The sequence below is a fragment of the Phacochoerus africanus genome, chromosome 10 (assembly GCF_016906955.1).
Source record: "Phacochoerus africanus isolate WHEZ1 chromosome 10, ROS_Pafr_v1, whole genome shotgun sequence".
NCBI classification, from domain to species: Eukaryota; Metazoa; Chordata; class Mammalia; order Artiodactyla; family Suidae; genus Phacochoerus; species Phacochoerus africanus.
In genome coordinates this window covers 124,603,627-124,618,695 of record NC_062553.1, presented here as the reverse complement: position 1 = coordinate 124,618,695, position 15,069 = coordinate 124,603,627, and the positions used below count along the sequence as shown (strand labels likewise).

Sequence of the window (15,069 nt, the reverse complement as noted above, 5' to 3'; positions counted from 1 at the left end):
TGGCTACAGCTCTGTTTCAAACCCTAGCCCGGGAACTTCCATATGCCACGGGTTTGGCCCTAAAAAAGAAAATAAATAAAACTAAAAATGGGCAGATCTAATAGACATTTTTCCAAAGAAGATACACACATGGCCAACAGGAACATAAAAAAATGCTTAACATCACTAATCAAAGGAGAGATATATATATATATATATCAGACCCCAATGAGCTGTGCCCTCACATCTGTCAGAATGGCTGTTGTCAAAAAGACAAGAAATAACAAATGCTGGTTAGGATGTGGAGAAAAAGGAACCCTTGTACTGCTGGTGGGAATGTAAATTGGTTCAGCCGCTATGGAAAACCGTATGGAGGTTCCTCAGAAAGCTAAATATAGGACTATGATATGATGCAGCAATTCCCCGTCTGGGTATTTATCCAAAAAAGTGGAAACACTAACTTGAAAAGGTACATGCACCTCTGTGTTCATTGCAGCATTATTTACAATGGCCAAGATATAGTACAACCTAAGTGTCCAGCAAGGGGTGGATAAAAAAGATGTGTGTATGAATATGTGTGTATATATATTCGATGGAATATTATTCAGCCATTAAAAAGAATGAAATCTTATCATTGATGATAGTGTGAATGGACCTTAGGGCATTATGCCAAGTGAAATGTCAGACAAATATTATATGACTCAACTTAGGTGTGGAATCTAAAACAAAGCAAAATCAAACATAAGCTCATAGAAACAGGTTGGTAGTTGAACAGGCAGGGGTAGCATTCAAAATGAGTGAGGAGAGTTAACAAGTACAAACTTTTCCTTATAAATATGTCATGGGGTATAATGTCTATCACCGTGAGTATAGTTAATAACACTGTATTGCCTATTTGAAAGTTGTTGAGAGTAGATCTTAAAAGTTCTCATCATATGAAAAATATTGTAATTATGTAAAGTGATAGATTTTAATTAGGCTTATTGTAATTATTTTGCAATATATAAATTGTCGTACATCTGAAACTAATGTTGTATGTTAATTATACCTCAACTAAAAAAAGATCTTGTCTTTTAAGTGTTCTTAGCTTTTAAGATGAGTCTAATCAGATGTATTTATTCTGCTGCTACTGCTTCTCTTCTTGTCTTTTGTTAGCCTCTAAATATCACTCAATTATTTTAATTTTATCTTATGATCAAAATGTTGTGGATTATGTAATAACAGTTTTCATTTCACAAGGAGTTAAACACGTACAGGTTAATTGACCCCTAAGTAGCAATTGCACACTTTTACGTAAATGACTGGCTTGATTATTTTAGCAAAAGCAGACACCTCTCCACTTGTCTCAGAATTGCATTTAATCATCCATTTATTTAATGCTAATTAAAAGCAATCATTTATCATCTCATTGCTTTTACTTGTTCAGGTCATATTGTATGAAGGCAGCCTTATATGCTCAGTCTGTCTTCTGTTAATTCAGTTGATAGAAATGATGTCTTTATTATGAGCTAGCTGTACTTACCTTTTTTTTCCTTTGAATGTGTTTTTGGTAAAATAGCTTGTATCTGACTGCATTTTAAAGTGTTAAGCATTTTTTGAAAGATTACCCAGCAGCATTTCATCTTTGTAATCTCTATAGAAAGGATGGTTCTTACTGGATTTGTCTAGTCTTTGAGAGCCAGAATTTGAGTATAAAGGTTGCTTGAAGTTAAGAGACTCGGGTATCTTAATTATAACTGAAGTAGTTAACTTAGAATGCTCTACAAAATACCACAAAATAGATTTTTGATAACTCACTGTATAGAAGTTTGTATTTTGATCTAGTACAACTTTAAGTATGTATATGTAGACACATAAAGCATGGTAAACCATAAGGGGTTTAGTGTTAGTACCAAGCCATTGGGTCATTAGTCCAGTGCTGAATCTCATAATGAAGATTGGCTAGAAAACTTGCTTCTTCGTCACTGGATTTTCCTTTTTGATTTCCTGTTACTTTCTTGCTCACTAATATTCTTAATTCCACATTAGAATATGAGACTAGTCATTTCCCTGTTTTGAACTGAGAAGCAAACTTGTAGATGCTTTCAAGAAGCTTCACTTGTTATCTATTGCTACTCCATAGATCCATGCTGCTGTGTGAACAGGATTCATGGCCCCTTTGAATGCACACTGTGAAGAATTCCAGGATGAAAAATAGGAGAATTTCATGATGCAGAATTGAGTAATTCCTTCACAGGGTGATTAAGTTTTCCCCAAGAAGTAGGATCTAAGTAGGATCCTCACATATTTCATCATATCTATGTAGATGTGAATCTTCCTATACATTTATTACACTCGCACACCCACTCCACACACACACGCAGAAGCTACAAGAGGCTTTTAAATGAAAGCATCTCCCTTCTCCGTCTCCGTTAGTTACTACAGCAGCACCTTTTTACATTCTTTTTGTTATTATTTTCCTACGTATCACCAAACAAATAATTGCACTACTACTACTTGATTATTCCGTTTTATATGTTACCTTTGAATTCCCATTATCAACATTTTTACCACCCTCCCTCATGCCTACTGTATACACACACATTTCTGTCCCCCATCGTCCGTATATAGCAGTTAAAATGTTATTTGTTTTCTTAATTTCCTATGTTCCCATTATTAAATTATTTCCAAACTCAGTCAGTTTAACTAAAACACTTGAGTTACTCTATTATTTACAACTTTTTGGGCATTTCTCTCCCCGAGTCCCTTGCCCTGCCCCCAGTCAGGCCTGGTGTTCCTCGGGTCCACTCCTTAGCTCTCATCTTTTCATCCGCCTTCACCATTATCCTGAGAAAGGATGCCTTTCCTTTCTTTTGGGTGGTTTGTCCTGTTATCAGGAACCCATTTCTTCTGCTTTCTTGTTTATACCCTCATTTGGGCAGAGCTTCTCCTGCTGTAGCTTTCCGTGAAAGATGCATGAGAGGTAAATTTTCAAGACCTTGAAAAATCTTAAAATGCTTTTTTTCTATGCTTATTTGATTTGTAATTTTCCCAGGGATTCATTCCTAGATTTGAAATACTTTTCCCTCAGAACTTTGAAGAAATAACTTTATTCTAGTTTCTGGTTTTGCTGTAGCAAGTTCAATGTCATAGTTACTATTAATTTTTTGGCTGCACCCTGAGCCTATGGAAGTTCCCAGGCCAGGGAATGAATCCAAGCTGATGCTGTGACCTACACCACAGCTGCAGGAACAGTGGATCTTTAACCTACTCTGCCACAGTGGGAACTCTGCCACAGTTTTTTGTTTTTGATGTTTTATTTTTAGGACTGCACCTGCAGCATATGGAAGTTCCCAGGCTAGGGATCGAATCAGAGCTGCAGCTGTCAGCCTACACCACAGCCACACCAAATCCAGATATGAGCCGCATCTGGGACCTACACCACAGCCTGTGGCAATACCAGATCCTCAATCCAATGAGTGAGGTCAGGGATCAAACCCACATCTTCATTGGATACTAGTCGGGTTCTTAACCTGCTGAGCCATGATGAGAACTCCCTGCCATAGTTATTTTTAATCTCTAAGCATATCTATAAATAAATTTGGGATCTCCCTTTTTGCTATTGTTTTAACATTTCAAAATAACATGCCCTTGTGTAAATCTGTTCATATATTTTGTGAGTCCTTTCATTTGAGGTTATGGAAATCCTTTTTTTTTAATGGCTGCACTCACAGCATAGGGAAGTTCCTAGGCTAGGGACTGAATCTGAGCCACAGCTGTGACCTATACCACAGCTGCAGCAGTGCCAGATCCTTTAACCCACTGTGCCAAGCCAGGGATCAATCCCTTACCTCTGCAGCGATCTGAGCCACTATAGTAGGATTCTTAACCCACTGCACCACAGCATGAACTCTGGGTTATGGGAATCTTGCACTATTTATGTACTAATTTCATTTCCTTCCCCCTCTTTTCTCAAGTCTTCCTTTCTAGAGATGTTATTATTATTCAGATGTTGAGTTTCTTGTATTAATGCTCTAATTTACCTACCTGTGTATCTGTGGTTTGCCCTATATCATGGGAGGTTTCCTAATCTTTATTTCAGTTCTCCTACTGAGATTTTTATTTATGCAACCACATTCGTAGAGTTCCCTCTTTGTTACTCTGTTTATGTAGCAACATATTCTTGTTTCATTGATGTAATATATTTTTTATAAAGCTGAGAGCATTAATAATAGGTTTTCTTTAAATTTTGACATTTCCTTCCAAGTTGCTTTCCTCTGTGCATTTATTTTGTTTTCAGCCTTTGATGTTTGAGGGTTTCTTAGTATATCCAATGACCCTAGAATTAGTGGCTTCTGTGTAAGAGAAGGGAGCATTTTAAAAGCTGATGGGGGAGTTCCCACTGTGGCACAGTGCATTAATGATCTGGCTTGTCTCAGTGGTGCCAGTTCCACCCCGGCCCTGTGCAGCGGGTTAAGGACCTGCAGTTGCCACAGCTGTGTCATAGTTCACAGCTGTGGCTCTAATTCATCCCTGGCCTAGGAACTTCCACAGGCCACAGGTGCGGCCGAAAGAGGAAAAAAAGAAAAAGGCTGATGAGCAGCTCTGTGGTGGGTCGATGTTGTCATCGGAGACATCAGTGTAGGTTAATATCGCAGGGCTGTTTCACTGAGAAACATCTAATGCCCCTGTGTTTGGATTTTGTGCTTTACCTGGTCAAATTCCTGAGTACAGACGGCATAAGTCAGGCTGCACTGAGTTCGGAAGCTGTGGGGGTGGCAGTGTCACTCAGTGTAAATGCCCCCTGAATGTGTGCAGTAGTGGTGCCCTTGCCGCCCTCTCTGGTGCCCTGAAGTCTCTCACCTTAATTGTGAAAATGGGAAATAAGGAACTCCTTAGCCATTTTCTTACAGTGGGATTTTGTCATTAAGATACCTTATGGAGTTCCCATCATGGCGCAGTCGTTAACGAATCTGACTAGGAACCATGAGGTTGCAGGTTCGATCCCTGGCCTTGCTCAGTGGGTTAAGGATCTGGCGTTGCCGTGAGCTGTGGTGAAGGTCGCAGACGTGGCTTGGATCCCGCGTGGCTGTGGCTGTGGCTGTGGTGTAGGCCGGCGGCTACAGCTCCGATTCGACCCCTAGCCTGGGAATCTCCATATGCTGCAGGAAGCAGCCCTAGAAAAGGCAAAAAGACAAAAAGAGAAAAGAAAAGAAAATGGCCAAGAAAAAAGAACCAATGATATAAAAGAGACCCAGAGAAGACAGTGGCAGTAAAAACTTGGAAACCAGAGGACAAGCAGTAACTGGTTTAATAAAGCTGAGACTGCTGATTCTCTCCAAAGGTGGGAAGAAACCAAGGAGAAATACAAGCCAACCACTTAGCTCCTAAAGGCTCCACAGTGGGACCACAAGTTATTTTTAGACGTGAGAGTGAAGGGAGCATTGAAAGCAGGAGGCGGCTTAAAATCCATCTGAGAAGTAGTTAGAGCTTCAGCGACCCTCTTCCATTCCCTACAGGGTGGTTACACTTCTTCCTCACCCCCCCTAGAAGACGAGAAGAGTAAATCCAATATGCATGATAGCACTGAGATGCCTTCCTTATTTCCCATTTTCACAATTAAGGTGAGAGACTTCAGGGCACCAGAGAGGGCGGCAAGGGCACCACTACTGCACACATTCAGGGGGCATTTACACTGAGTGACACTGCCACCCCCACAGCTTCCGAACTCAGTGCAGCCTGACTTATGCCGTCTGTACTCAGGAATTTGACCAGGTAAAGCACAAAATCCAAACACAGGGGCATTAGATGTTTCTCAGTGAAACAGCTCTGCAATATTAACCTACTGGATGGCCAGTAGTGCTAAGGCATTTATGCAGGCCGACATGTAACACATGGCTTTAAATACAAGATATTAACATGAACTATATTAAATTTCACTTGATTTTTGGAATTTAACTTAAGGATGAGCACCCTATTTTATAGAAATAATAAACACCTCTTGGGATTAATCTGTGATTGGATTAAATATTTGCTTAATCTAGTCCAGTCTTCTCAAAGTGGACGCTACACGTCACCTAAGAATCACATGGAATCTTGCCGAACGTGCCCTTCCCATGGCTCGCTTGAGACCCCTGGAATCAGAATCGCTGTGGGTGGCCCAGGATTCTGACTTAAACATTATTTTCATGCATTGCTATTGATGTGTCTTCTCGAGATTAAAATACAAGGAACTGCTGGAGAAAGGTACCTCTGATATAAATTTGAAAAATTGAATGAAATATTAGTGTGCATGATTGGAGGGAATTCTGATAAGTTGATCTGAAACTTCCTGTTGTGGTTCAGCAAACCCAACTAGTATCCATGAAGATGTGGGTTCGATCCCTCGCCTCGCTCAGTGGATTAAGGATCTGGCGTGGCTCTGGCATTCGCCAGAAGCTACAGCTCTGATTTGACCTCTAGACTGGGAATTTCCATGTACTGCGAGTGTGGCCCTAAAAAGACAAAAAATAAATTTAAAAAAGTAAATAAATTGACCTAACATAGTTAATTGCTCTTTTTCCTTCAATTATTATACTATAAGAACCCAACTAATTAGCATAATAGAGCAAGTCAGGAGAAATCATCACAGATCATCTTCTACACTCATTCTCAGACATAACCAGTAGCTGGAGGTACTAATTTGTAGTTAAAAAAATAACAAATGCACACTGTACACACCTATTGTGTACACTGCACTTCTGATCTAGAATTTCAATTTTTAACCCAACGTCTTTTAGATAATATTTGTATTGAAATTTTATTTAGCTCTAGGCAAACTGGATGTGTTGAGAGATTTTTAAATCAAAAATTGCTCAGAGTGACAATTTCAACAGTGACATAGCATGTGTGAGAGCTCTTACTGTAACCTCTAAAACCTAGTAAGTATTAATCCATGCCTCCTTCTTGAGTGTCATTACTTTGCAAAAGTAGTGGTAAAGAAAATACGAAAACTCTCTCAGTGATGCGTTACGAAACATTGTCTTACTATTTAAAAGGTATGTGGTAAGACTTTGCCAATAACATTAGCTAACATCTATCAGGTGTTACTACATAACATACACACTCTCGGCTCTTAATGTGAGGTAGGTACTTAAGATTATCTCCATTTCAGTGATGGGAAAATGAAGCATAGTGAGAAGATTTGTAAAGTTATTCGCTGTTAACTCGCTGGTAAACAGTAAAGACCACTTTTGAACCCAGAAAAATCTTTCTCTAGACATCATGCGTACTATCGTGTCCTTCACTGAAGATGTGGCATCAGCACTTTCGCTTGTGGAAACTGATGCGGTAGATGTATCTTTTGAAATTTATCTGGAAAACTGAGTTGTCATCTTCCTGCTCAATTTTGCAGGTTAAATGTTTCAAATGATTTCTTAAAAAAAATACATGATATACCTAAAGAGGACGCCTGAAGAAAAGAGACTAGTAGCAAGTTGGAGGGCCCAGCAGTCTGGGTTTAAATGTTAGCTTCATGATTTATTAGCTGTGTGCGGTCACTTAAACTTCGAGTCTCAATGTTCTCAACAGAAAATGGGAATGATCGTATTTACCCACAATAGTACCACGCAGCCGAAAGAGAACCTATGTACTAGTGTCTTACCAGACTCGTTGCACTCAATCAATACAACTATTTTGACCTAATGTGTAAACTTACCCTGAAAGGATTATGAGCATTTCTGTGTGAGACCTATATATATATAGAACATACAAAATTTAGTATCAAAACATCAGAATGTTTTCTGTTTAAATCTTTAAGTATGAGTACTTAAGATTTTGTTTAATATCATTATTTGGACGCAAGACTGTGGCTGGGCTATCCCACAGATACTTAAACTCTGACTCTTTCTTCTTTTCAGCAAACTTCCTTGATAACATGCTTTTGCGAAGTTCAGGAAAATTAAATGTGGGCACCAAGAAAGAGGATGGTGAGAGTACAGCCCCCACCCCTCGTCCAAAGATCTTGCGATGTAAATGCCACCACCACTGTCCAGAAGACTCAGTCAACAATATTTGCAGGTTGGTCAAAGCAATTATTTAACTCTAGTTTTAACAGGAGGTCATCCTTTTTGGACCATAGAATTGTAGGCTAGTGTTTCCAAGAACACATTTTGGGAAATAGCACCTAACTCCATTAACTCATGGAGCCGCACCTCTATGTGCAGAAGTATTGAATTGCGTTTTGCCCTGAAATGCGTTCTGAGATTCTTCTTCCTCCACACATCACATGTGCACACAGAGCACAGATCTCAGGGTCTTTGCCAAGGAGCAAGAACCAGTTATTTTCTTGCAAAAGACTTCGGCCCTAAAAATAAATGCGACAGCAGGGGGTGTCCAATGTGTGGGGGTTTTGTTTAACAATTGATTAGGTCACATTGAGGCATGGTGGGCTGCAGTCAGGTTCTCTGTTGTGGGAGAGAAAGGCTTGGCGTGTAGGAGGAGAGAGGGTAGGATTTGAGCCTGAAGACAGGGAGATGTGACTGTGGCCTGAGGGGGTGTCTAAGCAGGAGGGGCAGTGGAGATTGTGTGATTTGATTTACGTTTTTGAAAAACTGTCTTTGCTGCAAGATAGTAAATGTACTAGAGGGAGACAAAAGTGAATTCAAGGACAATAGCAGCCAGTAAGAGAGACAGAAAAGTAGATTCAAGGACAGTTCATGTTAGAAGTTAAGGAACCTTTTTACCTTCATTATAATATCTATTATACTCCTACATTGCTTCATTGCTTTAAAAAGGCTGAATTTTCATTTCTCTTCCTGTTATGACTGTCTCGCGGGCAGAAGTTCATTTCTGAAAGCAATAAAGAATTCATTTGGTTCATAAAGGAAGAATTAAATCACCAAAGCTGTTCTTGATATGCTTGCCCATTAAAATAAAACCAAATAGTTGTGAAACCGCTATTTAATCATAAAGGATTTATTTTTAAAGTTAAAAAAAGTTCACCTGAGAGAAGTGATCTTGGACCAGGGTGATGCTGGTGCAGGAGAGAGATGTGCTGGAAAAATGTTTAGAAGGAAAGTTTTATGTTCGTGGCATGGATACGGAAGGCCGCCAGGAGGGGCTTCATAAGTTTGCAGTGTACACTGATGTGCATATTGCAACCTTTGGATGATGGACGATGAGGAAAATAATCGTTTCAATCTGAACATGCCAAGTTTGCGGTTTTTGACACATCCAAGTGGAGATCTCAGGGACTAGGCAGTAGATATGGATTTGGAGCTCAGATAAGAGGATGGGGAGACAATGTTGAAAGGGTAGAAGATGAGTCAGTTTTTGACGTGAAATAAGCAAGCTTCAGAGCACAGTGGCTTACAACAAAGGACATTTATTTGTTCCATTTCCGGGTCTACCCATGGACTGCGGCTGCGCTGGACACTGCTGGGCTGGTGGGCGTGGCTTCAGGCTGCCTCCTGAGTTCAAACCTGTTCTCAGGGTTTCTTCATTCTTCTCAGCCCAGCAGCTACAAAAGGCCTATTCTTTTTCCAGTGAATTTGAAGAAGCAACTTCTTAAAGCTTCTGCTCGCGTCATGTCCTCTAACATTCCATTTTCCAAGTGAAGCGACATCTTCAAATTCAAAGTCAAAGGGAAGCAGTGGTTAGGGTGTGGCGTGAAGAATTGAGAGCAATAACGGAACAATTCAATCTACCAGCATAGGACTGAGCCTTAGACTTTAATGCTTGGATAAAGGAGGCTGTTTCCAGGATACTCAGAACCACCAGTGAGTATGGTGTCATTGAAGCCAAGTTTACAAAGGGAGGAAGGAAGGTCAGCCATGATAGATGCTGTTAGGAGAAGAACTGAAACACTGCAATCAGATTCATTGACCTTGAGGACTGAAGCTTAGAAATATTTAATGTGAAAGTAGATATGGGGGCCAGATTGGAATGGGTTATAAATTGTATGGCTTCCAACCTTTGATGTATGATAGCAAAACAAAACAAAACTAGCAGTCTAGAACAATGGAACCCCTCAAAAAATTGTGAGTGTACTGTGATAGTCAACATGCATCAGTTAACTTGTTGAAGCCAACAGAAAACTAGTATTTGTTGAGCTTTTCATACCGCTGGTGTGACTACTTTCACCCACTTTTAATCATCATAGCATTCCTATAAATAATGTAACATCTGTATTTTTCAGGTGAGAAATCTGAGGCTTTGAGAGGTTACTTAATTTTTACTAGGTCACTCGTTGTTCATACCCAAATGATTAAAAAATTGTGGCCAAGATTCCAAAGTCCTGAATTTTTTTTTCTTTTCTTTTTTTTTCTTTTTGCCGTTTCTAGGGCCACTCCTGGGACATATGGAGATTCCCAGGCTAGGGGTCCAATCGGAGCTGTAGCCACCAGCCTATGCCAGGGCCACAGCAACACGGGATCCAAGCCACGTCTGCAACCCACACCACAGCTCATGGCATCGCCGGATCCTTAACCCACTGAGCAAGGCCAGGGATCGAACCTGCAACCTCATGGTTCCTAGTCGGATTCGTTAACCACTGTGCCATGATGGGAACTCCCCAAAGTCCTGAATTTTTGACGAATAGCTACCCCTGACGCTCAAAGGAGCAGAAACATTCACTCTTGAATAAAATACACATTGATTTTGCTAACACGGTATTGACTCCAGTTGAGTCTCCTGTGAACTGAGGTCAATCATGTCTGAATCACAGGGCCGCCTTTTGTACCTGTGCCCTAAGACCTAAATAGATCGAGGCCCTTCTGTATCCATTCCTGTGAGCCCTCCAAATCAGTACTTCTCAAGCTATCTCTGGTCAAAGTTTTTTCTCTCCAATAAGCTGTGCACTAAACATTCTAAAGTACAATAAAAATGAATTAGAAAAAATAATTTAAAAATCACTTGCAGATTGCACGCTCCATTATTCTATTGGCTGTTCGATTCAGCAGAACTCAATGTATTGCTATACAAGTTTCCATTTCTGTGTTAACATTCTCACAGTAACTTGCAAGGTAGCACACTTTCAGTAATACTGCACTTGATCTCGCACTCCTGGTCAAACAGTTCTGAAGCATTTGCCTGAAGCTTAGCTAATGGCTGTTACGAGGCAAATCTTAGCCAAGCTGGGTGTGTCCTGAGTAGATCACATCCTCATGACTAATCCCTCTTTTGTAGAGAGAATAATCTAAAAAGTGGCCCAAATCAAAAGTGCATCATTCTTAAAACAGATGAAATGTCGAATGATAATTCAGAAGACATGCGCAAAGTCTAGAGGGTTTTTTTAAAAAAAAAAAAAAATTAAAAAAACTATTCATGAGTACCACCAGTCAGTTTACCAGCCAATACCAAGGCCAGAGTCATTCTTGGCCTTGATTCCTATCAGGTATAGATGTGGCTGCTTCCAAAATCCATGCTATTTACATTGCCTAGTGGATACATGTAGAGGATGCCTGCATGTTAGGGGAGATATGTAGTGCAAACATATCATGTCAAATGCAATATTAGAACCATTTTTAATATCCCTAGTTCAGAGTAAGGGATGAAGTCAAGGTCCTTCCTATCTCCTTCAATAGAACATCTATCTTCTAAATACCTTTCAGGTGTTGCTTTGCATTGTGTATCCCCCTTACTCCTTTTCCAGATTCTATTCCTAGGACCCCAGACTATCCCTGAGACTTTGCATGCCTTGAAAGCAGCAAAGTCTCCTTAATTGACTGTTTTTATATGACTTTCACCATGCCAATGTTCTATCTTATTTTCCTGTCTTAGCAGGTGTAATCTCAGCCTTGTTTATTTTTTCTGTACATCATCTGCTCCACTTGATTCCTTCCCTTTTGGACCTGACGTGGTCTGTGATCGTCGCTTTTCGTTCTTCTCTCATTACCTCCCTCTCGTTCCTCTATTCTCTCATACAAGTCTATTCAGTTTAAAAACTTTTTTTTTTTTTACTCCTTTTCAAGGTATTTTCAAATACTTCCTCATTTGCCTCACTGGGTTTTGACCCAAAATTCTCCTGCCTGGGGAGTTTTCAGGGTTTGTAGGTGTAATAAATCACATTGGATGCTTGCACAAAGATGTGCAAATGACACCAGGCTGCCTAAACGAGGGATTGGAGGAGAAGTCTCCAGATGTGTCTTGAAGGGTCAAAGGGGGCAGAAGGGACAGCTTAGGAGCCTACTGGAAAGAACAGTGTAGAACTCTTTGCAGCTATACTGAGAGCACCACTGAGGATTTTTGAGCAGGAAGGAAGATGTGAGATTTATCAGGCCGTGCTGAGCAGAGCCCTTACACAGAGCTTGTATTAACTCAGAGCTTCTAAGCCTCTTGCTGAATGTGGTGTTATGTGCTTTCGGACAGGCGCTCCTGACCCAGGTCTCGGAGTGACTAAAGTGAGCATTGTTCTCTTTCGTTTGTTTGTCTTCTGTTCATCTAGTTTATCCTCTGTTGTCCAGGCCACAGGGACATTGAGCTTTTTTTTTTCCTAGTAGAATTCTAGTAGAAGATGTTTTGTTCAAAGCATTTCACTTATGAGCAATGGTGGGTCCTTCTTTAAAACTTATAATTGGGTTGGAAGCGGATATGGTTTCAAATTCACTTATGAAGTCTTTTGATAGGGTATAACTGCTTTTGTGCCTCTCATTCGCCACAAATGATACTTAAATGGGCCCATTTGTTCTTGGACTTATTAGAAAGCGAATCGTGTTGGGCTCTCTTTGCAGTTATACATAGAGATCCATTGAAGATGTTTGAGCAACAGGGGAAAATGTAAGATGTATCTGGCAGTGCTGAACAGAGTGGCTTAGAGTCTAAAGACCGGAGAGGTCTCTAGAAGGATCTCAGAGCAGTCCAGGTGAGAGGTAGGGAGGGTCCGCGCAGGGTAGGGGTGGGGAGTGTGCAAATGCTTGTTTACTATAATTGAGGTGAGTTCAGAAAATCTTAAAGCTCATAGAAAAAACTGAACAAAAAGCCAAATCGCTTATATGGCTGCCAGAGAAGGATGTATGATAGCTATATTGTTTTGAGGATAAAGAGGCCTCTCTCACACTGGAACTTCGTCATTAATGTTGTAACTTCGTCTTCCTCCAGTGCTACAACCCTTCAGAGGAGAAGCCAGAGAAGGGGAGCAGTGATAGTCATACCCTCTTTCCCTCCCCCACTGTGGGAACCCACCCACCTAGGATGATAAGGGGGGGACAAACCAGTATAAACCATAGGATTCTATTACGCTGGTAATTACCTTTGCTCCACATTCCTCTTTGCTTTTGCCCCAGTCAGTGGGAAGCACTTGATTAGCTTGTGATTTATGCTGCTCCTGCTTGAAGTTGAATGGCTGTCTTTCGTAGGCTTGGTGGCCTTGGTAGACATTGAGCTCCCCAAAGTGCAGACTGCATCTTCCTCACCCTGGCTTCTCAACATCCACCTCTGAGGCATGGTATGCTTGATAAGTGTTTGTGAAACTACTGTTCACAAAGCTCATCTAAGCAGCTTTGAGCTGTTTTAGTTAACTGGCTAAAATCCACATGATTTAAACAGCAACTCTGAAAGTTGTATCTTTGACTTGACTTGTGACTGAACACTGAAAACTTCTATTCCCTTCGATGTGAAATAGATATTTTAGGAGATAGTGTTCTCAGGGACCTATTTATGATGGACTTAAAACAAACAGCCTTTTCATATAGATTCTGACTAAAATTTAAAAGATTTTTGAAAGAAATTTAAGAATTCTGGAGTTCCCGTCATGGCTCAGTGGTTAACGAATCTGACTAGGAACCATGAGGTTGCGGGTTCGATCCCTGCCCTTGCTCAGTGGGTTAAGGATCCGGCGTTGCCGTGAGCTGTGGTGTAGGTTGCAGACGCGGCTTGGATCCCGCGTTGCTGTGGCTCTGGCGTAGGCCGGTGGCTACAGCTCCGATTCAACCCCTAGCCTGGGAACCTCCATATGCCGCGGAAGCGGCCCAAGAAATAGCAACAACAACAAAAGACAAGAAAAAAAAAAGAATTCTTTTATTTCTCACATTCTAAAAAAATGGAATAGATAATCTGATTCAGTTTTATTGGAATAAAAATGGAATAAATAATCTGATGCAATTTTATTGGCATAAATAAATTGTTCAGTATAGAAAACTGTTACAAGCAATGAGCAGAAGCAGTCTAGCATGTATCCATTTATTTAATCAGCTCTGATTAATGCCTTAAAATGTCCTGTCATTCTGATGGGGCAGCTCAGATAAACTCTTTTTAACTAATACTTTAGAAATTATTTTATAGTTACAGTAATCTTTATAAAGATCTAAACTAGTTCAAAGAAAACTCAATTGTGGTGGTTATGTTTCTGAACACCCTTAGGATTTGCAATAATGAAGCCTAAGATCTTAGTGGATGAATAGAGTTAAAGGGACCAAGACTTGGATAAACCTTTTAAACACTGTACTCACTAAAATAAAACAATTAACAGGAGTACCTTAAAGACACTGTCAAACCAACTTTAGACCTATTATGAAATTGGTTTCTAACCATTCTGTGTAAAACCAGTGAATGAGGTGGAATCCAGAGGCTGTTTATAACTCCTTTTGACTCCAAATGAGAACAGGCGTTCAGGTTCTGGATGCATATCCCCCAAAGGTGGTCATTTGTTCCCATCTCTTGAGGCAGTTTAGCCCTGATGATCTCTCAGGATGTCCCAGGCACGCCTATGCTTTTGGATTATTGGGCAGATCCAAAGGTTGTAACAAAAGTTTTGTTACCATGACTTTGACCTCTGTGACCTTTAAATTTTCAAATGCTTTGCTTTTTCATGAATGAGCATCGTATTGAGAGGCATTCATTATTGATGACGGATCATCTTCACGTGCAGCTGTTCTGTTTTGTCAGTTACTTTTCCTATAACACAAGGGCAGCATTTTTGAAATGTTACATCCATTGTCTTCTTTTTTTTTTATTAAAATATAGTTGATTTACAGTATTAGTTTCAGGTGTACAACATTATGATTCAGTATTTTTACAGATATACTTTATTTAAAATTATTACAAAATAATGGTTACATTTTCCTGTGTTATACATTCTATCTTTGTAGCTTATTTATTTTATACGTGGTAGTTTGTATCTCTTGACCTCCTATT

The 15,069-nt window shown here is 40.1% G+C and overlaps 1 protein-coding gene across 2 annotated transcripts in view; it reads left to right on the top strand.

Moving 5' to 3' along the window:
- BMPR1B (bone morphogenetic protein receptor type 1B) overlaps positions 1-15,069 on the top strand; it is a 224,090-nt gene that overhangs the window by 155,940 nt on the left and 53,081 nt on the right. For both annotated transcript variants that reach the window (XM_047799043.1, XM_047799044.1), the window contains one exon: positions 7,857-8,016. In XM_047799043.1, the coding sequence (XP_047654999.1) occupies positions 7,874-8,016 (143 nt within the window). In that variant the 5' untranslated portion in view covers positions 7,857-7,873. The remainder of the gene's footprint in view (positions 1-7,856; positions 8,017-15,069) is intronic.